The sequence below is a fragment of the Temnothorax nylanderi genome, unplaced genomic scaffold (assembly GCF_030848795.1).
Source record: "Temnothorax nylanderi isolate EJ_2023f unplaced genomic scaffold, tnyl_v1.0 TNYL_tig0204_pilon, whole genome shotgun sequence".
NCBI classification, from domain to species: domain Eukaryota; kingdom Metazoa; phylum Arthropoda; class Insecta; order Hymenoptera; family Formicidae; genus Temnothorax; species Temnothorax nylanderi.
In genome coordinates, this window is record NW_027249266.1 from 1 (window position 1) to 24,355 (window position 24,355).

The 24,355-nt window shown below is 32.8% G+C and overlaps 1 protein-coding gene and 3 long non-coding RNA genes across 4 annotated transcripts; 3 read left to right on the forward strand and 1 right to left on the reverse strand.

The window, feature by feature from the left end:
• Positions 1-1,295: 1,295 nt before the first annotated feature.
• Positions 1,296-10,092, reverse strand: LOC139778985 (octopamine receptor beta-3R-like; the record flags this gene model as incomplete). Its single annotated transcript, XM_071717178.1, has 3 exons — positions 9,023-10,092; positions 4,549-5,542; positions 1,296-1,602 (listed from the first exon to the last, which is right to left on the reverse strand). Coding segments are annotated over exons 2-3 (904 nt in total), but the record flags the coding sequence as incomplete, so codon positions are not given.
• A 5,378-nt stretch (positions 10,093-15,470) lies between these two features.
• On the forward strand, positions 15,471-15,950 carry LOC139778987 (uncharacterized). Its single transcript, XR_011719756.1, has 2 exons — positions 15,471-15,685; positions 15,792-15,950. It is a non-coding gene; the product is annotated as an uncharacterized lncRNA (long non-coding RNA).
• Positions 15,951-17,958: 2,008 nt separating this feature from the next.
• On the forward strand, positions 17,959-18,613 carry LOC139778983 (uncharacterized). Its single transcript, XR_011719754.1, has 2 exons — positions 17,959-18,305; positions 18,412-18,613. It is a non-coding gene; the product is annotated as an uncharacterized lncRNA (long non-coding RNA).
• Positions 18,614-19,779: 1,166 nt separating this feature from the next.
• Positions 19,780-20,337, forward strand: LOC139778990 (uncharacterized). Its single transcript, XR_011719758.1, has 2 exons — positions 19,780-20,022; positions 20,129-20,337. It is a non-coding gene; the product is annotated as an uncharacterized lncRNA (long non-coding RNA).
• Positions 20,338-24,355: the final 4,018 nt, after the last annotated feature.

Consider the following 24,355-nt stretch of genomic DNA (forward strand, 5'->3'; position numbering starts at 1 on the left):
TGCAGCTTACGAGATTTTCAGCTATTTACGATTTAAAAACTTAATGAAACGTTTTCCGACTCGCGCGTACTTTGGAAAGAGGTATCGTTAAATTTAGTTTCGTTATAAAACATGCTTTTAAATCGTCGATTCAATGCAAAAAAAATGATTTCTCGTTACCGCGTGTAGCGCGCATTACCTTATTCATTACCAAATTTCAATATAAAGGCATTCCAACATTATTATTTCTTCGCATGCAGCCTCGATTTTTTACACACACAGTTGTATTCATGAAAGTCTTCCGATAAAAATATAGATTAGAAGGCTATAAGGTCACACACGCGGATCAAGGTGCGTTTAATATTATAGTGATTATATCTTCCGAAACGCTAAAAATGAATTATTTAATACAACGTTTTATTTTTTCACACTTTTTATACGTTTTAAATATATTCTGAACAATTTTAAGAAAGCGATAATTTTTAAATTCTTTACATTTTGTTTTTTTAAAATATTAACATAAAATAATCGCAAGCACATATAATACATATAAATACTTCTTGTAATATTATCTGTCTAATCGTAATTAAAACTAAAAGTTTTGATCAAAGAGAGGAAGGATATTAAAAATTTTAATGCGACGGGTAATTTTATTATTGAACCTTTAAGCTGTCCTGCACGCATGAAAATGATAGAATTTATTACTGTTATAATGAAATGTGTGCACTGAAAAGGTATAACTCACTTGTCGGGAGAATTTTATTATGCTCTTTGTGTCGTTAAAATGCCGACGTATGAACGTTCCCACCGTGCATATTTGCGCTGCGTGTCATTTGCTACGAAATCCGAGCGAATTTCTCCCGAATCGTATGATTACACGGTTGTCTTTTCGACGTATCAAGCGTAGCGAGAAAAAAGGCGAGTGGCCGCGGGCGACAAGTACGAATCTTCGCTTTGTGCACGTCGGCTGAACAATGCATGCATTAAGGCCTTTTGACGAGAGACGACTGATGGAAGGGAAACGCAATTGAATTCGCCACCGCTCAATTTCACCGATAATTGAGGGACACCATTCCCGCTTCGATGCTTTTCCGTGCACCTTGATACAGGAGGACGTGCCTCCCCCTCTCACCCTCCCAAAATTCGCAAGGTTTCTTCGCCATTGTTTAGTATTTTATGATATTTTTTATATCTTATACTTAATTTACTTTTTATCTCATTTTTTCTCTATTTTTCTCTTTGCTATTTTATTTTAACTCTCTGTGTTTAATTTATTTGCTTCAAGTTTTTACTCGTCTGGTCCGTCTTGCACTCACCGTTCTCGACGTTGAGCTCCGCCGCTGAAGCTCTGTAAGAGGGCGGTCTTCCGTAATCGCTGGCGTCGCTCGGATGCAACAGCAGCTGATGCGACGTCCTAGAGTGATGTCTGGAGCCGCTGGAGGAGCGACGCACATGGACGTTATTCAATACCGTGCTGCTGGACGCTCTACTGAGGGCCGCTCTCTGTCTGATCGCCTCTTTGTAGATCTTGCAGTACATAATGATCATCACGACACCCGGGATCCAGAAGGACACGCAGGAACTGATCACCGCGTACGGGAGGTTCACCACGAACATGCAAATCTGGAGATCGCAGAAGCCGGAACGCTTCAGTCGCACGAAACGCGTAGGATAATCATGAATGTGTTCCCTCGCCCACTCACAAATTATAAACCATCGAGAACGAGTTTTACAAAGTAATATATGTGAGAAACTTCTAAATAATCTTAAAGTGTAGAGAAATTTCAGAATATTTTGCATAAATTTGCAATTCGACTTTATGATTACATACGGTTTTATACGGTACTACAACATCACTTAAAATGACCTAAATAGACCAGGAAGAATGGTTTTTGAACCTGTTAAAAAATGGAAAAGCGGGAGATTCGACATACGATCTTCATGAATGTAGGATTAAATGATCGAGAGGAGGGATAACCGTCATTATTTTATCGTTCTTTTAATAGCCGCTTTAATAATAGTTGTCTCTGAGTAAAATTGTAGATCGTCGAAACTGTGATATTAAAAGTCTAAAATAACTATTAAAGTATCAAAAATTCAAAGGTATAATATTTATACTGAAATTTCACTGTATAAGTCAAGTGTGTTATTTCTACACGTATAAACTTTAAAAATGACACATTTGCCTGAAACTCGTTTACATATATGTTTTGTTGCGTGTTAAATTAACATGTTTAATCGTATTAAATTAAAAGTTAATACGTTCAACCATGTTAAAATGACGTGATTTAAAACGGCAAGAAATGTATAAGAAGAGCTTCGCAGTTAAAATAACACACTTGGATTTGTAGTGTGAAGAGAATATAATCTTTATAGTTTTTCTCCTTCGTTCCTTTTTCTTTTAAAAGTCCTCAATTTTTTGTCCTTCTCTCATCATTAAAGAATATGGCGTCATAGCTGATTTATTTAGCGTTGGGCAAACGCCAACGCTAACAAATTGCTTTTGCCAAGGGTAACATGAGGTAATTTGCGCTAATTACACGATAATTACCGATGAAACTAGCATCCGTTTTATACATATTTAACACAATTATTGGCTTTGTATCTAATTGACTTTGAAAAGCCAACGTGGTATTAGCGAGATACAAATTACGATATGAAATTATAATCTCGCTGTAATTAAGGGATTGATACAAACTGAAGTATTATAGTCTTTCCGTAACGACGGAGATTAAGAGCTAATCATTAAAAAAATATTATTGAAGGAAAGATAAATGCTGAAATTAATTTGATGCCACATCTGGAAATCCATTAAATCCTAGGTTGATAAGGGGTATAACATTGTAAACCACCTACATTGATAGCTGTTAAGGAATATTAATTATTATGAGTAAGATATTAATCGCAGGTACTTAATTTATGTCGCCGTTGGTATGAGGACAGTATTAATATAGCTCAGTTGTAAAATATGAGAATTAATTTATTTTATTAAATACAGCGATTAATTTGATTCTATGGTGAAGATCAATTAAATTCGAAACCAGTAATTACTACGAGGGAATTAGAAACGTTGTAAGTAACTGCGATGGCTAAGAAAAACGTTGCTCGTGATAAATGAGTCTTATCGCTGGCAGTTTTCCGACAGTGCTCCGTCGATTAAAAATCGATAGCTCACACAAGACTGACGTGAACGTAATAGTATATAGATATAAATTACATCGTTTATAATATCGTTTATATATCGCAATTTGTATCTCTGCTAAACGCAACAAATTCACATAGTCGAGATATCAACGATGCAATTACACATCAAAATTAATTATTGCGGAAGATAACACTTTATATTTCCGACAAAAAATTACATGCTTTTATTATTATTTTGTTGCTATTCCAATAATTTTATTATTATTCAAATAATTATTAGCATTTTCTCTGTAAGTTTTTTGTCCTTTTCTTTTTTATAAATAATTTAACATTATTTTTTATTTAAAATGTACATAATAAAATATTTTACGTTGTAAACAACGTACTGTTGCAACGAAAGCAAATATATTCCAAGTAAAAAATTTTTTCGAGAAATATTGATTATTTTTTATGGATATTTATCTATCTGATTGTGAATTATCTCTCTTCTAGATATAAAAGACAGTGTTACAAGTATTGATTGAGCATAGTCGCCAAACAATTGGATCGGGAAATGACAATAAAGTAACAACACGCATAGGAGGACAATAGGAGTTACAAGAATATCGAAATGAAAAATCGTTTTTGATATAATCTATGAAAGAGTGAATGATAGTAGGTAGAAAACTAACGCTTCGATAAGCGAAGCCTTCAGAAAGAGAGTCCTGAAACAATGTATTGATTTGCTTTGAGAGATTGAGTGATACCAAAATTTTATTTCAAATTTTGTGACGGTAAACACAGAACTGGTGTCCGCGCTATTTTTGATGAAGGAAGTAATATGGATTAAAGTTTATAATTCCAAAACGTGTTAAATCCACGGGACATTTTCTATATAGAAATTTTGGTAGCGTATACGTACAGTATTTTTAATCTTGCAAAAGTTTTGTAATAGGTACAATCACTACTTTTAAATATTGATTTAAGACTCTTGAGAAATAAATTCTTTCATCACCTTGTTTGTCTTTTATTGAAAATATTACTAAAATATTAAATATTAAATATTATATTCATGAAAGATTCTATGTTTAGTTTAGTATAGTTTTCAGTAGAAAAGTAATTTTACGATTATCTGGATTAATGACTTGAAAAAAGAATTAATCATAAATAGCAGATCATAAGAAAAGAAATGATGGAAAATATGGTGTCGGGATATCGAGATGAGATTAATGAACTGTGTAATTACATAAACTAGTAAATTGTAATGATGATTATTATATTAGCAAAGACTCGAGCAAAGAGAAGATTTTATCAAATCAAACAAATCAAATCTTTTAAAAATCTCGGTTAATTCTTGCGTCCTTAAATTGAAAAAACTAATTCCTAAATTGTTTAATTTTTGAATCCATATAAATTTTTTAATCGAAGCGGTGTTGGCTAATCTACCTGTGGATTCTTCCGACGGAAGTCCAGGTGTTGCTGTGTGGTGTACCAGCCCATGAAGATAGGTATAAAGCTAATCAGAGCCGGCAGTGTCCAAGCACTACTCAACATGGCAGTAACTGTCACAGTTCTCATAATGGCCGGGTATTCCAGCGGTCTTACTATCGCGTAATACCTGTCGACGCTGATACAACAAAGATGGAGAATACTGGCGGTGCTGAAGTAAACGTCCATCGAGTTCCACACGTCGCACATGATACTTCCTAGCAGCCATTTACCCCCGGAAAGCTCGACGGAAGCATTGAACGTCATGGCGCACACCGCCACGAGGAGATCCGCCATCGCTAAGGAGACCACGTAGCGATTGGTGGGCACTCGTAACTTCCGGTGTCTTTGGACACTGGCGATCACCAGAGCATTGCCTAACAGAGCGGTGACGATGATGCTGATCATTATGACGCCCTTAAGGGCAATTAGAGTGATGTTTCTTGATTCGACGATAACACTCAGATTGTTTGGATAAAGGGGAACACTCTCGAGGCTCGAAGAAAGATTGAGTATTGGGTAGACCTCCTCATCCGGAGGCTCACTGACTTCCATCCCAGATCGAAAATCGCAATATCATATTAAATGTTCATCTATCAATATCCATCGACAAGTTTGCCGATTTTTTATAACGTTTCTGGATCATGGCGCTACGATGGCGATTTAAGTATCTCGTTTCTAAGACGAGAGTTAAAGCTTTATATTGTACACGAGAATATCACTTTCATCATTTCCAATCCAATCGTGTCTGTCCACTGTTATCCAAGAGTCTTCCAGTTATCACAATCACTTTCCATAATAATATTAAATTACACCCATTTTAAGTGGCGATGTAATTTCGTATTTTTGTACTTTAAAGCAAATCTCTCTATAACGCTTACGTTGTTCGTGAAAGTCTTTTTTGTACTTTGTAAATTTGATCGTTCATTGTTCGTTCGATAATGTGCATTATCTGTTTTTAAAAGAAGAAATGTTATTTGATTAAAAAATAAGCTAATTTTTTTTAAGATCGATTTAAAATACGGAAATAATTACAACAGAGTATGAGTTATAAAAATTATTATAAAGAGAAAAATGTCATGCTTTGAAATAAACTAATTAAACGAAATATTACAATTTAATTGGATTAATTATAATGAGAAAATATTCACATAGGTAAATCTGGTAAACAATGTCGTAAATATGTTTTGGAATACTAGGTAATTTAATTAAAATAAATGTATAAATAAAACGTTGAATTATATATATATATATATATATATATATATATAAATTCATAAGATAAAATAGAAATTAAATGATGTCTCAATTATCATTATTTTTAATTATTCTTTTTGTGCATCTGATAATGATAAAAATACCGGTTAATTATCGCAATGTTACAAGGAGTAAGAAATAAGGTAATAAATCCAGTGCAGACATAATGGCGGATTTTTTTTAACAGAAACTTTTCTTTCGTTCCCCAGTTACCAATCGTGATGGCGAACATCGAAATTACAATCGTACTGGCCGTTATGTGTGCCTCTTTTGGCCGCGAGTGTATTATCTGTACATATATCTGACTATGTTATTAACGACCACAAAAACGTCTCATCAACGATTTCTCCATCGTTTTCTTGGAACCGCCACGTTTTATATTCATGTGATTACACATGTATATAATTTAGGGTCCTCCAACTTCTTTATAGCGACGGACTGACGAATCGAGTATTGACGGTTCAAAATACATAAATATGACACTCTGTTACTGATATATTTACTTAAAAAATAATCACGACTTTCTCATTAATCTCGCTTTTATCGATGCGTTAATGCTGATTTCGATTAAAGTAGATTATCAATCTAATTTAATACCTTTCGATTAATTTTTATTTTAATCTAACAAATTAGTGTGATTTTTCAGTTGATTAATTGGTATTTAATATTTAATATAAACTTGTTATATTTTTGTATCCTTTTAACTATTTCTGAAATATTTTCACTGACTTGGATTAATATTTGGTACATTAGTATTTTTCACAGACATGCATAGAAATAAGCAAGAAATTTAGATACATCTTTTGAATCTCACCCTATTATAAATACATGACAACGTCTATCACAACAACTTAACTTCGCCGCAAAGTTAATGATCTACGACTAATTAGGTAATCTATCAAATTTTCGCTCAAAATTCGGAAGGCGACAGTTTCCAACTGCCGACAGTTCATTAATATTTATAGCCAAAATTGACGTAGACATCGACCTATCAGCACAACTTTCCTCGCGAGAAACTTCCTCCCACGGTATCGGAAAGACAAAACTTGAGCGAAACTGCAGGAGATTCCCCGGGTAATTGCTGCAATTTCGGTTGCTCGATTTATCGTAATCACATGATCCTAGTTACGGCCATATCTTGGCGATGCTGTCACGGCGAAACTAAATTGTTTCCAATATATATCATTAATAAAATAAAAAATCAGGAAGAAACAAATACGCTAGATAATTTTTTTCTTTCCTTATAATATGTACATATTAAAATATTTTCTGCGATTAATAAATACGTGGTGATTGATAACTAATGTTGTTTCCGTGAAGATTGAGTTTTTATATTCTCTATATACACGCCTCGAGATGATTAAGACACCGCATTGGCTCGAAGAGAAAAGAAAGAGTAGTGACTCATTTTAATTTTGCAAACAGCACGGAGGCGAATTTACATCTCGTTTCTGTTAGTAAAGATATTTACGTCACGGCGGTACTTTTTGAAATTTTAATAATGATACACACACAAATGTGTATAATGCGTACAACAGATGTAGAATACTTATGTTGAAAGTAGTTGAAATTTCGAATATAAAGTAGGAATACAAATGTACGTAATCTATTTTAATGTGGGTTTTTCAAGATGCAGCTTATATGTACCACTTTTTCATTACGCGAACTTATGAAATTTTCGGGCTCCTCGCATTAAACTTGCCTCTGACGAGAATTTAATTTGAAAATTGTGAGAAAAATATTTGCCTCTTATTCTACATTCATAATTCTGAATGACGCACGGATTAATGTTACAATTTTATATAATAATAAAGAAGTTTTTCTCTAAAATATATATAAAAGAACTTTTTTATAAAAGATATATTTTTAGAATTCTAAGAATAACAAAATTTATAATTTGAGAAATAATTATCTACAATACTATACATCTTACACGTATATATATGTGTGTGTGTGTGTGTGTGTGTGTGTGTGTGTGTGTGTGTGTGTGTGTGTGTGTGTGTGTGTGTGTGTGTGTGTGTGTGTGTGTGTGTGTGTGTGTGTGTGTATGTGTGTGTGTGTGTGTGTGTGTGTGTGTGTGTGTGTGTGTGTGTGTGAATGTTTTATTATATATAGAAATTTATTATTTAAAAATTTTTATGTATGTGATTATTAACTTTTACATATAGAGATGTTAAAGTGTCATGAGATTTCGCAATGCAAGACCCTATAATTTTAACTTTCTTAGTTGATGGGCAAATTAGGCCCCGTTTCCTTGCCGAGAGATGATATCTCAAGTTTCACGGCAACTCTAGAGGGAGATATTTCCTTATTAAGCGTTAAATATTAATAACCATGGGCTTTGAGGATGTTCGGCCTCCTCTGGGCGATAGAAACGCGGATGGTAAGGCAACCGAGAGGGGGTCAGGGTAAGGAGAAGTTGACAGTAGAACAAGTTCAAGAGAGGCCTGGATTTACATACTGTAATATTCATAGAGATGACTCTAGCTCTAGCTAGCCCATTAGCAATTACGCGCTGTGTATATGAGTGTGTGTACACATACACAATGAAGTATCAGTGTTGCTTTTGTCATTAAAAATAGAATAACTGAAGAAATTAACGGTAAATTTTGTTACCGAAAACGGATACAAAATTGAAATATTTAGGAGAAGATGATAGAAAGAAAAATAGAAAAGGATTATAATGATTCTCAATTTTTCATTTCATGATGTTAAATATTCTGAAATGAATAAAATTATCTTCTCATAAATAATCTCGCAAATATTTATTTTATTTTGAATATTCATAAAATTTTATTGATATATTTATTAACTTTATTAATTAATTTATTATTAATTTATTTTTATCACATATTTTCTGTGTCAAAAATTAATTACTATAGAATTTGCACATATAAGCTTGATAAAAAATAATGTTGTTTTTCTCTTTCGTTTTACTTGTTGAATGTTTGAAATTTTTATTTCATTTTTCAATTGAACATTATTCAAGATTTCTAATTTTGTATTTTATTAGAAATAACATGTTCATTTGCTTTTTAATTAAAACATATTCCACCATCTATTTTTATGTCTTAAATGTTATGTTCTTTATCTCTAATCGCGATTGTCATAATTCTCCTTGTAATATTTTCTACTCGATCTATTCGATATACATATATAGCGGCTTTGAGTTAACCTCTCGAGTGGCGAATTGATTTCTTTGTCCTCCACGCCTGGCATCTGAGAGAACGTGGAAGCAAATAAAGTTTTGAAAGATCGACAGACACACATTCGCGCTCCGCACGTCAATGTGTCAATAGATCCCTTCTCTCTCTCTAGAAGGCTAGAAATTAAAATTTGAAAAATATCGACACATGTCGTCGACGATTCAATTGATGTGAGCGTGTTTCTCGCTCGACAATTTACGTTTTGTTTCTGTGAGAGATGTCGTTGTAAAATGTCAGATTACATAATTTTAAAATAAATTATTTTCGCGTAACAGAACTCGAAAACTGCGAACAATTTTGATAATTCTGTACTATTAATTGTCCACTATCAGATTCACAATTAATTTTATTTTTGTGAATTATATCCTTATTTCTGCATATACATTTAATTTACGGCTAGATTTTTTATGAAATTTTATTTGTTCTTTCTGTTGTAAATAATTTATATTTAGCGAGATATAATTTGTATTTTAAGAGATTTATTGTTTGCGAATTGCGTGCACGTGATTTAAAATTTTGAACATTTAGGTCAAGAGGGAAAGTTTTTATTTCGTATAAATATTATAAGTCGAGTATATTCGATAAATCTGGGGATCTGAAAAAAGCCGGATATATTCATAGAGAAAATGTCAAAATTCACGGAACATAATTTAACGTCGAGAGAGCAAAATTAATCTTCAGAGAATGAATAATGAGAATGCCGATGTGGTTTCCGGTTTACAGCCAGATTAAATGACACTGAAAGCCTGGTACATCAGTAATACTGTAACGCGAGGTTGTCAGTTTGAGTGCCAATTCGTCTAAACGTAAATAGGAATGACGATTGAACTGCGGCCAACGCGTTTTACGCATGCGGAGCTAAAGCATATTTTTAGAAATACAGAAATACAGGACAGAAGAAAGAGTTAGAAGTTAGATATATGAAGATATTTTTGAAAAATATATAAAAAGTTTAGAAAATACATTTTTACATACAATATAAAAAACATGAAATTTTTTTAAATTATAAAAGTACAAAAGTTTACTATCAAGTTACCAATAAAATTAATATTGATAACAATAGTCAAGTATCAATAAATTAAAGATTAGTCAGTATGAAGAAAATTGACGCGCGCGCGTATATAAGCTAAAATTTGTTATTGTTATAATATTATCAACGTATTAATCGGATATCAATCAAAATGCCATAATACACCTCAAAAATTAGGTTCAGAGGATTAAGCTTATTTCACTGCCTGTGTATAGCAAGAATTAAAATTTTCGTTAAACTGTCATAGAAGTTTGTCATGAAAGTTTCGGACGTTAATCGCTGGGATATAATTCTCTCCCCGTTAAAATCCTGAAGATTAAGTTTATCTCGATGCCTCGACGCGGTAAAAAGATCGATGAATTGGCAGCCTTGAAGAGAGGAAAAACCAACAGATCACTCGCTATTTTAACCGTCACTCCATCTATCCATTTTAAAGACACGAAGAAATTAAAAGCGCGTCTTGATGTCTAGACGCTGCTCCAAGTAACCGCGTCCAAGGACGCTACTGGAGGCGCAAGCGCTCTTCCCTGCTTTTTAACCACCTCTGCAAAAGAGGATGGTTCGCAATAAGCCTGATAAGAGTTATCAGTGCCGATAACGAACCGATTTGTTTCATAAACAGTGAAGCAATTAATCAAAACCCTTTCACTTTCTCCGTTACCATTGAGAAGGCATAAAATGATTTGAATTAAATCACCCTTATAAGAACGATACTCTTTGCACGCATTAGAAGAAATCGCCAATCTTCGCATTCGCGGTCTCGATCTCAGATCGATTGGTCTGCGATCTAAGATCAATTCCGCCAACATCAGTCAGCACTACTCGCAGTCAACGGGACTTTATTATTATTATTATTATTATTATTATTATTATTATTGATCATTCCAATATGAGGCTCAGTATTGCCGTTTAACCGCAACACTTTAGCTGCGTATATACAAGCATCTAGCAAGAAGCGGAACAGTCTCCGTACAAGCAAGTAAACATTAATTTTATGAATGAGACTTGATTAAATTTTAAATAATTCAGACTTCTGAATGGTTGAAGAAAAACCTTAATGAAATTTTAAGTAATTAATTTTTGTTTCTCATTAATTTATGATATTGTATTATGGTAATTAATATGAAAACAAATTACAACATTTAATTGCAGTGCAAACAAAATAAGATTAAATTTTCTTCCAATTAAATAACTTCTTTTTACTAAATTTTCTACTGAACACTATTGAGTACCACTTGTATCGAGTTTTCGATCTCGATTGAATCTCAGTGCCTGTTTGGGCACTTGAGTATTTCTCTAAAGTCTTCCGTAAACAATGGGGGGCAGAGATTTATCAAGCACAATTCTTCAAAGGTTTAAACTGCACTGTTAGTTAGCGGAACGTTGGTAGGATCAGTCCTAGGACATCGGTGTTCCGCTCTAATCCGCGACATGCTGCCGGATCGATCTTTCGCGGGCAAGGTCGCGACGAGACCGTCGTCGTCCCCGTTATCGTCGTCGTCGTCGGCGGCGGCGGCGGCGGCGGCGGCGATTTCGAGCGGCGGCGAGTAGTAACGCCTTGACGGATCGTACATGTTCGGACGACGCCGGTAGACTGAGCGTCGCGACGTTCGCCACGGCGCCGTGTTTCTCTCCCCCTCGAACACTCTCGTTTTCTCTCTCTCTCTCTCTCTCTCTCTCTCTCTCTCTCTCTCTCTCTCTCTCTCTCTCTCTCTCTCTCTCTCTCTCTCTCTCTCTCTCTCTCTCTCTCTCTCTCTCTCTCTCTCTCTCTTTCTCATTTAATTCTCTCTCTTTCTTTCTCGCATAGTGCCGCCCTTCCGTTGTGTATTTCAACGCGTCGTAGAGTAAGGGATACAAATGCGGGATATCGATAACTTGACCTTTGACTTGAAACACCCACATTTACTCAGATAGAATAAGGAAAAATATATGCAATATATGTGCGAAATAACAATATGAGATATATGTGAACAATTTTACATGAAATCAATTTGACATACAAAGTTCCTACCCTAAAGTAATGCAACCGTAGAACGTCAGTTCGACCTTTGACTCCAGTACCTGCAGTTATTTAAGCAATTTATACAGTTAATTAAGCAATTTTATACGAAAACATACAATGTAGGTACGACATAATATAACGTAAAGTGAGTTAATAATAATATATAATATTAACCCCTTCATGCATGCGCTCTTTAACCATGTATACACATATACATATACACATATATACACATATGTACACATATACATACATTGATATTTTTTCAATACATTTTTAATTTTGTTTTTCCCTTTTCGAGAAAGTGGAGAGACTTAATTGAGAAATTTCAAAATATTTAATTTTCACTATTATTTCAATTTGCTTAATGTTTCAAATATAGAAAAGTGCAGGGAAATGCAAGAGTAAAACGAACAGATCTATTGTTTTGCATTCGCTAACTACTTCTCCGGACGATTCTATTGTCCGGATGATATAAGGTCGCATATCCGGATGCTCGAGCTCGGATATGCATGGAGTTGCATTGTCTTTGCGCCGTGCAAATATTTGCATACATGACATAACATGAGAAGGGTGCAGCGGCTGATGCTAATTATAATATATAGAAAGCGGGCGGTCTGCTAAGGAATGCATAATTCATGAATTTTATTTTTACCACGAATGACAGCAGTTAGGTCGCTTTGGATTGCACATATAAATGCAGTTTTAGACATAAATAATTATAGCGCACTAATAAAGTTAAGTTCTTTATAAAAGTAGACTCTTTTATAAAAAGACTTTATAAAGGAGGGACAGAGTATATTATTTAAAAGAAGCTTGATATGAGAAGTGAAAATCTTTCAGTGAATGATTTGTATAGTGAACGCGCAGAAGAATGACGATTAAGGAAACCTTGATCCGCGATCTCGAGAAAAGAAATGACGTTTTATTGCTGCAACCTTAGCGGCATATTATACTAATTTATCTCAATAACTGCACACGCTCGCTAACAATTCCCGCCTCAATCGATGCCACATTTCGCAACTCTCGCATCACCGTATGTACCGAATGAAAGGAGGTGGGAACAAAAGTTTACGTCACGTTTATCTGTGAATTCAGAAGCACACAAGGAAACATATATAAAATATTCATTGATTCATTAATAAAATGTTTCTTCCATCAATATATATAATGCACATATCGTACTGGATTGATTACTTGAATAAAGAGAAATTGTAAGACCGTTACAATATCAATACCTATTGGAAAGAGTGTTATATATTATGCTCACAGGAAACACAAATGTTACTTATGAATTATTAGCATATTATATTTTGTATGTTATAACATATACATATGCAAAAGATTTGATTGACAACCATCACGTATAATTATATTATAAGTCAAAAATTGTAAGAGAAAGAGAGAGAGGTAAAAAAAGAGAGAGGAATTCTTCTTACATACCACTGTTCGACTTCGTATGCGTGAGATCGATCGGTTCGCGGGGCACGTAATAACGACGAGCGGCCTTCGCGCGAAAGCACCGAGGCCGCGCACGTGTTTCCCTTCGCGTTCGCGCGCGATTTTGCTGTAACTGCACGCTCTCGTTTTCTCGAAATCGCCTCTTCGAGGGTATCGCTTCCTCCTCGAGGGCGCGCGCTGCTCGAAAGGCGGCGATCACGCGAAAAGCAGGAGCGACTGCACGCAACGACGGGTGAGCCAGTTTCGTGCGCCTCTTCAAGGTCCCCTCGCGTTGAAATTCGTTCAAGATTAATATGAAATTTTAACATACGAATTTAATTTTAATAAATCAATGTGATAGAATCTGAAATTCGAATTAACTCGTCGAAACAACGAAAAATTAATTTTGAAAAAGTCATTTATATTAGTGAAATGCGGTAAGTGAGGCTTTACTTTGATTGAAGATTACACCGACCGCGACCTCTTGAATTGCCACCTCGTTCTAGCTTTTTGCCCTCTGCGAGGAACTTACATCTGCGTAGTAAGTAAGAAGTTCCGATCTAATTTCGACGACGGTAGTAAGCGAGAAGTTTTCTCGATCCTCTCGAACTACGCACGTCGTGTGATTGCGAAAGAGCTTTGCGTGAAATTATAAGTGTTATCTTGATATATATTCGTATTGATATATATCATATATGTATATCAAGACTGTTGTTTCCTAAATACCATATCTTTGAAGTTCCCTCTTTTTGAATTCGGGATTTTCAAAGATATGGTATTTAGAAAACAAGCGATTTTTTAATATTACTTGTCGAAAATTGAAACAATCTTTTCCTCGACAAAGTTAAATTGGATGCTATCATATATGTTTACCCTGTCTTTCGAATTTTCAATATCCAATATCTAAGAGCACAGCTAAATTTAAAAAATTAAAATAAAACTAAACCAAATTGAAAAGAATTAAAATAAAATTTTAATTTTAAAGAAAAATGAAAATAAATTTAAAAAATAAAACTAAGTAATAAATAAAAATATGGATAATAATTAAGACTAAAAATATATAAATGTAAAGATAATGAGTATCTATCATATGATTAATTTGGGAAGGAGGAGCTATATATATTTGCATGGTGTAATTTTTTAAATATTCCTATCAAATAAATCCCATTGATGAATAGACAAAATTCAGTTTTAAAAAAGTAATCCTTTGAATTATTTTCCTGAAGACGCGAGATGCAAACTGACTTGGAAACATGGCGTCGTAATTTACATTCGTTATCTGTTCTCCGATTGTGTGTGTGACTGCCCGGTTAGAATACTGTCATTTTTCCGATACCGTCCACCTTTCACAGTAGGGTCCTAAACCGGTGGTGACACGTGCCGTGTCCGTATTCCATATCACGGAAATTGATTTTACCTTTTGTCCTATGAATCTTTTCGTCTATCTCACAGTAAGATTTTTTATATCAGATTTTTTCTTTTTGAAGAAAAATCCACATTTTATTCGGATAATTAAAAATACTAGTCAATATCGTTTTAGAGCACTCAATGTGTTATTCTATGACACGTGTTTTAGAGCGCTCTATGTGTCATTCTATATCATGTAAAATCGTACATTCATGAGTAATAAAAGTGTATATGTATATTAAATTTAACTTCTCCCATCAATTTCTTATCTGGCTTATAAATATTGTTTTCACTGATAATAATTGATTTGTCGTGAGTTATAAAATATATCTTATCAACAGTATAGTACTATAGTACAAAGCCAAAATATGCAAGTTTCAAAATTTTTACTCATCACGATTTAGCATAAAATGTCAATTAGAATTTAACCATCGAAAGTTATAGCTTTCTCAATAATAAAAATATATCTAACTGCGCCTCACGATTTCTTATCCGAGCGATATATTTCCTGGTAATAATCGGCTAGTCGCAGAGTATAAAACAACAGAAGTGTGATATGCGAAGTTACAGTACAGCACAATGAAAGTTCCGAAATTTTTGTTCATCGCGGTAATCGTCGTAGGTCTAAGCGGCGCATTGACATGGGCTAGTCCCTTGGCTCATCCTTTAGCCGTGGCTGAACCTAAGGCCGAAGCTGAAGCTGCGGCTACAGCTGTGGCCGAGGCTGAACCTATTCCTCCTCTACTTGTTTTTGTAAGCTTGGTCAATTTGTCAATTTATACAATTTTACATCGATGTAAAATATTGCTTTATTGTAAACTAAAACCTATCATTTGATATTTTTCTTCTTTCTTTTTAGGCGGGAACGATATTACTACCGTTCATTCAAAAGGCCATAGAGAAGGCCATAGGAAAGTAAACAATCGTGCTTCAAGGTCTTAGCGCTGCGTTATATAAATAATTATTTATATCTATGATATACGAATAAATAAATAAATAAATATAATGATTATAAGTATGATAATATTGTCAACATTTTCTTCTACATATACTCTTAAGAATACGGTCACAACTGAAAAATTCATAATTTTAAGGAGAGAGAAAAAGCAAATTTGATTCCATTTTTTTGAATTATGAGATAACTAACGCAATTACAATTATAATATTTTATTATAATGAAACTTATACTGTTTCTTGAAGAGATCTGTGATTCACTTGTCAATTCACTTATGACACTATTTATCAGCAGCTCAATGCTAAAGTTCTAATAAAAAAATTGTTTTCTGTAAAACGTCCTGCAGTCAAAAAATTGTCTCTATAAATGACATTTCAAAACTAAGTATCCGGGGGTTTTTGAGATCGCTGATTTCGAATCTGAAGTCAAGATTTGAATATTTTGAAATCCGAGATGTCGGATCCAATATGGCAGGTAAAAATTGCAATCAACTGATTTTTATGAAACGCGGTACTTGGGAGTTCTTTTAATTGCTGATTACGTATGTGAGAAAACTAATGACTGCAGATATAGCGGATCAAGATTTGAAAAGTCGATTTTGTTGGAATTTGGCTCCTGCGACTTTTTCGGATATTGAAATCTGCCATTTTAAATTTTGTAATTTTGATATTACATCCAGCGTGGCAATAGTTAGACTCGTAATCACGAAGAACTGAGTTTGAGTCCACCTGATCACAGGAATTTTCATATGTTTAACTGCACTTCTCTGCACGAGATTCGAGAATTTAAACGAGGGGACTCTCGTATGGTAAAACTAGACTCTGTCTTTCGAAAGAGAGACATTAAGCCGTTGGTCCACACATATAGCTGGCAACTGCTAGGTGTACTCCCTATTTGCGACCATGTTTTGATCGCCACTCGGTCCTCCAGGTTGGACGTAGGGCTGATGACCCCACCACGGAAAGAAAAATTATAATTTACTACTTTTTCACAATCTTTACGTTCCCAAACGCGATTGACTTTCAACATTAATTGTTATTGTGTATTTATCATCTAATTTTTTAGGGTAAAGTGCTTATTTTGGATAGAAATTATGGTCGCGAAATAATTGGTCTGGAATATTTAAAATGTAAAGAACATTTCGACATAGTAGTCAGCAATCTAAAAATACTGCAAGTACCAAGTTTCACAAAAATTGGTTGATTTTTGCAATTTTGATCCGCTATTTTTAATTTTGTAATCTTAGCCTCATATTCGTAATCAGTGACCCAAAAAAACCTCCAAATACAAAGTTGCATAGAAATTGGTTGCTTTTGTAATTTTAATCCGACATCTTGGATTTGACATTTCCAATTTTGTAATTCTAACTCCAGATTCGTAATTAACGACCCAAAAAACGCCTGAGTATTGAGTTTCATAAAAATCCGCTAAAAAGAAAATTTGTTATGATATTTTTAATATAAAATATGAAATATCTCAAAAAGTATATGACTTTTCGATGAATTTATCTTGATACTTTTATAGATAGAATAATGAAAGAAATCGAATAATAATATCAATTTTTACATTTGTTATTTTAAATAATAAATTGAATGCGTCTACAAAATGCAATAACATTTTTTAAAAATTGTATCTGTTTTTTTACAGCAATCGATTCCTTTCATTATTCTACGTATAAAAGTATCAAGGTAAAGTAATCGAAAAGTGAATACTTTAGGAAATACTTTATTTTTTATATTAAAAATATTATGATAGCCTATAAGGACCTTTTAGGGAAACAGCCTTACATACTTATTCGGGTCTCGATAAGGCAGTAGTATCAAGTCCCGACAAGTAAATCGGGTAAACATTATATGGCGCTCATTTGGACCCTACCTTAATTTCTAGTCGGGACAAATCGGCATTTCATGCGCAACCATGCGGCAGTAATTCGCATTATTTCAAGGATAGCTTATGTATATCAATATAAAATATCGGAAGTTATAGAGAGAGAGAGAGAGAGAGAGAGAGAGAGAGAGAGAGAGAGAGAGAGAGAGAGAGAGAGAGAGAGAGAGAGAGAGAGAGAGAGAGAGAGAGAGAGCTTTATCAATAATAAAAACATATCTAACTTTTAACTGCGCCTCACGATTTCTTATCCGAGCGATATATTTCCTGGTAATAAACGGCTAACCGCAGAGTATAAAACAGCGAACGTGTGATGCAAAATTAGAGTACAACACAATGAAGATTCCGAAATTTTTGTTTGTCGCGGTAATTGTCGTAGGTCTAAGCGGTGCATTGACATGGGCTAGTCCCTTGGCTCATCCTTTAGCCGTGGCTGAACCTAAGGCCGAAGCTGAAGCTGCGGCTAAAGCTATGGCCGAAGCTTTCGCCGAAGCTTTAGCCAAACCTGAACCTTTTCCTCCTCTACTTCTTCTCGTAAGCTTGGTCAATTTGTCAATTTATACAATTTTACATCAATGTAAAATATTGCTTTATCGTAAACTAAAACCTATCATTTGATATTTTTCTTCTTTCTTTTTAGTCGGGATTACTGACTCTACCGTTCATTCAGCATGCCATAACGAAAGGCTAACACTATGGCTTTCGCTGAAGATATAGCCGAAGCTAAGAAAGTAAACAATCATGCTTCAAGGCTTTGTGCTGCTGCGTTATATAAATAATTATTTATATCTATGATGTACGAATAAATAAATAAATAAATATACTGATTATAAGTATGATAATATTGTCTACATTTTCTTCTACATGTACTCTTAAAAGAATACTGCCACAACTGAAAAATTCATACTTTTGAGGAGAGAGGAAAAACAAATTTTTTTAAATTATAAGATAATTAACGCAATTACAATTATAATATTTTGTTATAATGAAACTTATACTGTTTCTTGAAGAGATCTGGTGTGATTTACTTGTCAATTCACTTATGATACTATTTATCCAGTGACCGCAACGTAACCGGTTTAAAAAAATTACGACACTCTTCTGCTCCGTGTAGCGAATTTCGTATACAGGCTTGCGACAGTATTAGGTAACATTTACAGCACATAGGTAACATTTTAAGCGTTAGGCACTTTTTATGGGCTTAACTCAAAATCGAAGTTTTTTGAACTGTGACAGTATTCTTCTAAGGGTGCGATGTACTACTTAAATAAATATGAATATTCTTGTCTAACAATAAGTGTTTGCTTATATATTTTTTGTCCAAATTATAGCTAATGTTAGCTATGCTAACAAGTAATAATTTATAGCAAGTAATTAAAGTTCTTTCATTAAAAAATAAACAAAAATTTTGAGGAGGCTAGTATAGGTTAAGAGGTTAATAGGTTAATTATATATATAAGATATACTCTCTCTAACTAATGCTTTCTGTCAATGTTTTAAATGCTTTCGCTTCTTTAAAAATATAAATAGGAAAATAAATAATTTTGATATAGTGGTTATATATATTCCGCGCTGTTTGAACACATTATTATAACGTGTTTATTTTTAAATTTTTCCAAAAATCAGATTTTCTTTGAACTATGAATTTTTAATTAAATTCATTTTTTGTTTATTAATAAACTATATAGATACTAAACTGATTTAAACATTTTTTTGAAAACGCGCCATAGGTGTCCTGAATAATATGGCGGATGTATGGTGTCCAATCTCTTACTTGAGGATCTCTATAACTATAAGACAAAGGTCAACTTCATTTTTTTAAATCTTTGAAGCACAGCGTGACATTTCGGCATTTCATGCGCAACCATAATTCGCATTATTTCAAGGATAGCTTATGTATCAATATAAAAATATCGGAAGTTATAGCTTTATGAATAATAAAAATATATCTAACTTTAAACTGCGCCTCACAATTTTTTATCCCCGAGCAAAATATTTCCTGGTGATAATCGGCTAGTCGCAGGGTATAAAACAGCAGAAGTGTGATGCGAAGTTAGAGTACAACATAATGAAAGTTCCGAAATTTTTGTTCATTGCGGTAATCATCGTAGGTCTAAGCGGCGCATTGACATGGGCTAGTCCCTTGGCTCATCCTTCACCTACGGCCGAAGCTGAAGCTGTGGCTAAAGCTATGGCCGAAGCTTTCGCCGAAGCTAAACCTCTTGCTCCTTTAGGAGCTATGCTTATTGTCGTAAGCTTGGTCAATTTGTCAATTTATACAATTTTACATCAATGTAAAATATTGCTTTATCGTAAACTAAAACCTATCATTTGATATTTTTCTTCTTTCTTTGTAGGGGTTAGGATTTCCTGCTGCAGCGTACGCTTTGACTAAATTAGGGGAGGCTATATCTGGATAAACTGGCTAAAAATTAAGAAGGTTGACAATTTAAAAAAGTGAACAATCATGCTTCAAGGTCTTTGCGCTGTGTTATATAAATAATTATTTATATCTATGATATACGAATAAATAAATAAATAAATATAATGATTATAATTATGATAATATTGTCTACATTTTTTTCTACATGTACTTTTAAAAGAATACTGTCACAACCGAAAAATTAATACTTTTGAGGAGAGAGGAAAAACAAATTTAATTAATTTTTTTTAATTATAAGATAATTAACGCAATTACAATAATGATATTTTGTTATGATAAAATTTATACTGTTTCTTGAAGAGGTCTGGTGTGATTTACTTGTTAATTCACTTATGTATGACATTATATTCGTCCCGTGATCGCAACATAACCGGTTAAAAAATATAACATTTCTGCTCCATGTAGCGAATTTTGCATATAGACTTGTGACATTATAGCAAGTAGGTAACATTTTAAGGATATATAGGTACTTTTTATGGGCTTAACTCAAAATCTCGAAAGTTGAGCTGTGACAGTATTCTTCTATATGTATGTGCATATTGTTATGTTTAACAATAAGTGTTTGCTTATGTATTTTTTTGTCCAAATTAATATATAACTATATATATTGTTTATATATGTATATGTATAAACAATATATGTATTCTCTCTATAATTTTATATTATATATAAATTTTATTCTACAACTTTTCTTAAATATTAAGTTTTATTTTAGCAGATATTATGATTTTCACATAAACATAACGATATATATTTTGATGATTTTTATAAAGAATTTTTATAAAGAAGTAATGTTTGTGCACTTAAGTGCAATTATAAACTCTGTATTTAAAAATTTACTAATCATGAAAATTGTTATTCGTTGTGCAATTTCAATCATGAAAGCTATAAAAAGCTATAAAAAGAATTTTAAGCTAAAAAATATAAACTCAAAACGATGAAGAAAACTGGAGAGATATATAACTTTTTTTCACATTGTGTTTATTAAATATTCCGTATTAAAATTTTACAAACATAAAACTTTTAATATGAATAGGCAGTGAAAGCACAACGACATCGGAAAATCAATCAATATTTATAATAACTTGAATGTATATAATGTATTCTGAAAAAATGTGTAATGATAAAATAATACAATTTTACTTTTTATATTTCACACGTTTGCTTCAAATATCATTCATTTATAATGCTGCTGAGTGACTTTATCGCAACACGCGCTATAACCGTGGAAGACACGATTATTTCCTACAAATTTTACACACAAAATAAACCAACAAAGTTTATGTATTGTACAAATGTTACAATCATCCACTCGAATAATCAGACTCTGTCACCTCTCTATTATTCATTCTTCCCTTATAGATATAATCCAGGGATTTTGATAAATAAATAAATATATGTACCTAGCACGCAGACGTACACACACATCTGTATATACCTACACGTATAGTTCATATTAATTTTTTAAAGTCCATGTATAAAATAGAAACCATTTTATGCATCGTTCGATGCAGCGTGGGTTAACGAAGTAAACACGTTCTGGAAACGATAATATTCGTTCTTATGTGTTAAATGTTTTACTGTTCAAAAATTACCTTTTCAAAAAATGTGCCAAGTACACACATCAATAATATTATATGATGATATAATATAAAGATAATATAATGATGGGATGTTAACTCCAAGTTTTTTGCGTTAAATATCTTTTTATTTTGATAAGATCTTTACGACAAAGAATGCAATATCAATAGGACTAGCACATTTTGCATTTTGCTATCAATCGATACCTTACAAAGATTTCTATTTTTCATGACTCCATCACTCTTTGATACTGTTATTTTAGAAGAAAACGGTATAAAGTTTTTTTATGAATCGCATATGTAAACAATAATTAATCAATAAATTCTATTAATTATTGAAGAACATTTGTCGCGCTTTAATCGACGGAAATACCCGGCATTAATATCGTTGCTTGCAGGATGCGGAACGCTGAAGTTTGATTTCGAGTTCGACTATGTCCGTTAAATAGAATCCAGGAACATCGCCTAAGCGATCGCTCATTGTGTCGAGTTGGATCTTGTTTGATTAATTCGCCGAAATGTGTAATTACGCGAGCATCAATGGCGGTAATATTGAATTGTGAAGAGCCGTATTAACGACCGTTTGCCGTCAATTTCGTGAGATTGTTGATTAAAGATTACCTTTAGCTAAGACAGACAGACAGTAGATAGACAGAGAGAGAGAGAGGAGGGGGAAGAGAGGAGGAAGGGAGGAAGGGAGAGAGAAAATAAAAATTGCCACCTTTAATTTTCCTTTCTGTCCATCTTCTAATTTCTATTCTACTGTTATAAAATCACAAATTCAAATGCGACTTGCAAAAGTTTTGTCGAGGAAGAACCACATAAAAATAAACATTTTTCATCAAAGAAAATATTAAAAGAGAAGAAAAAAAGAAGAATAATATTTTTTTTCAAGAAAACCATACGGTGTAAAAATATGATTGGCAATATTCTAAAGTATTATTAATGACTATAACGTTATACTTTAGTACGAAACTTATAGATCTTGACAAAAAATTAGAAGAAAACGGACACAACGTAAGAAGATTGTGTATAAAGATTACAATTTAATAGAAAATAAGATAAGATTGTTACGAAGAAACTTATATTATTTTATTACAGTACTTTCGAATATTTTTTTGCGGTAAATTTTACATATTAATTAATCTACATTTAAAATCTATTTGTATATTATTGCAAATTTATTTTGGGTTTTAAAAGTATTAGAAAATAATATGCCGTTTTGGATGCAGATTCTTGATTCTTAGAAATACAGTTGAGAGACTTCTATTGCAATGCACCGCATATAACTATTAAAATTACAACGACTGTTTGATAAAAATGTCACGTCAAGGCAGTATAAATTTATGTGATCTGCATATCTCGATTGTGTTTAATGTTACCATTTCGTCGAAGGTGTGTGTTATTATTTCTTCCTTATTTGATATCCATCCATCCTCAGTCCTATTACTCGTGTCCGAGCGTGGTGACTTCTCTTCATATACATGTGTTGCGCACGTGGATTATACACATTGTGTATGGGACCTACAGTTTAACGCCGATCCCGAACGGCTAGATTTTTTAGATAAGTTCTCTTAGCAAAACATACTCTCGGTGGTTTGCCATTGCCTTCCGAGAGGAGAACGAACGAATCTAATTTTTCTAGCTCTACCGGGAATCGAACCCGGGACCTTTGGCTCAATAGATCAGTGCGCTGTCTACTAGGAGTACTAGGCCACGCTCGTCCTCAGTTTATTTGATATAATCCACATGAATTTTGATAAAGAAATAAATATTTAGATATATGTATAAGCGGACACACTCGCACATATACGTCAAAGCTTGAATTCAACATAAAATTATTTTAATATTTTATGTTGAATAAATGTTAAATCGTAAAATTATGATACCGAAATAAACGTATCAATAAAATAATATGTAGCTTAAGCACAAAATTGTAAATTTTAATTGTACTATGTATTATAATGTTGTTTTTATTTTTCTATCTTCCATAGGTAATATTTTAAAATACCTATGAAAATTCCATAGGTATTTTAAAATACGATAAATCATTTTTTTATTTCATCAAAAGAGTCTAAATAGGTTAATAAAGAAAAATTTTTTTTAGGTTCTTTTACCTTGGATTTTCTTCATATAAAAAAAATTTCAACTTGTTTAAGAATTAAGAATTTATTTCTCTAATTAAGCCCTTATTTTTCAGATATTCTGAATATCTGAAGCTTTTAAATATTAAATTTAAATTTAAATGCTTTAAATAAAAAACTTTACTAAAAATAACTGTTAAAAATTTAATTTTCTTAAATAGAATAGTTGATTCTTTAATTTGTTTTGATAAAATTTCCAGATATAAATCTATAGTAAAAAATAAGAAATTAATACAAAGAGAATTTTTACCAATCATTGAAAAGAGAAAGAGAAAAGGAGAGAAGGGGGAGAAAGAAAGAGAAAAATAGAGAGAAAGAAAATGTAAAATACATAAAAATGTATAAAATGTAAAAATACAAAAATATATTTATTAAATTAGCAAAAATGCCATTCTATGAATTTATCTGCATTTCATA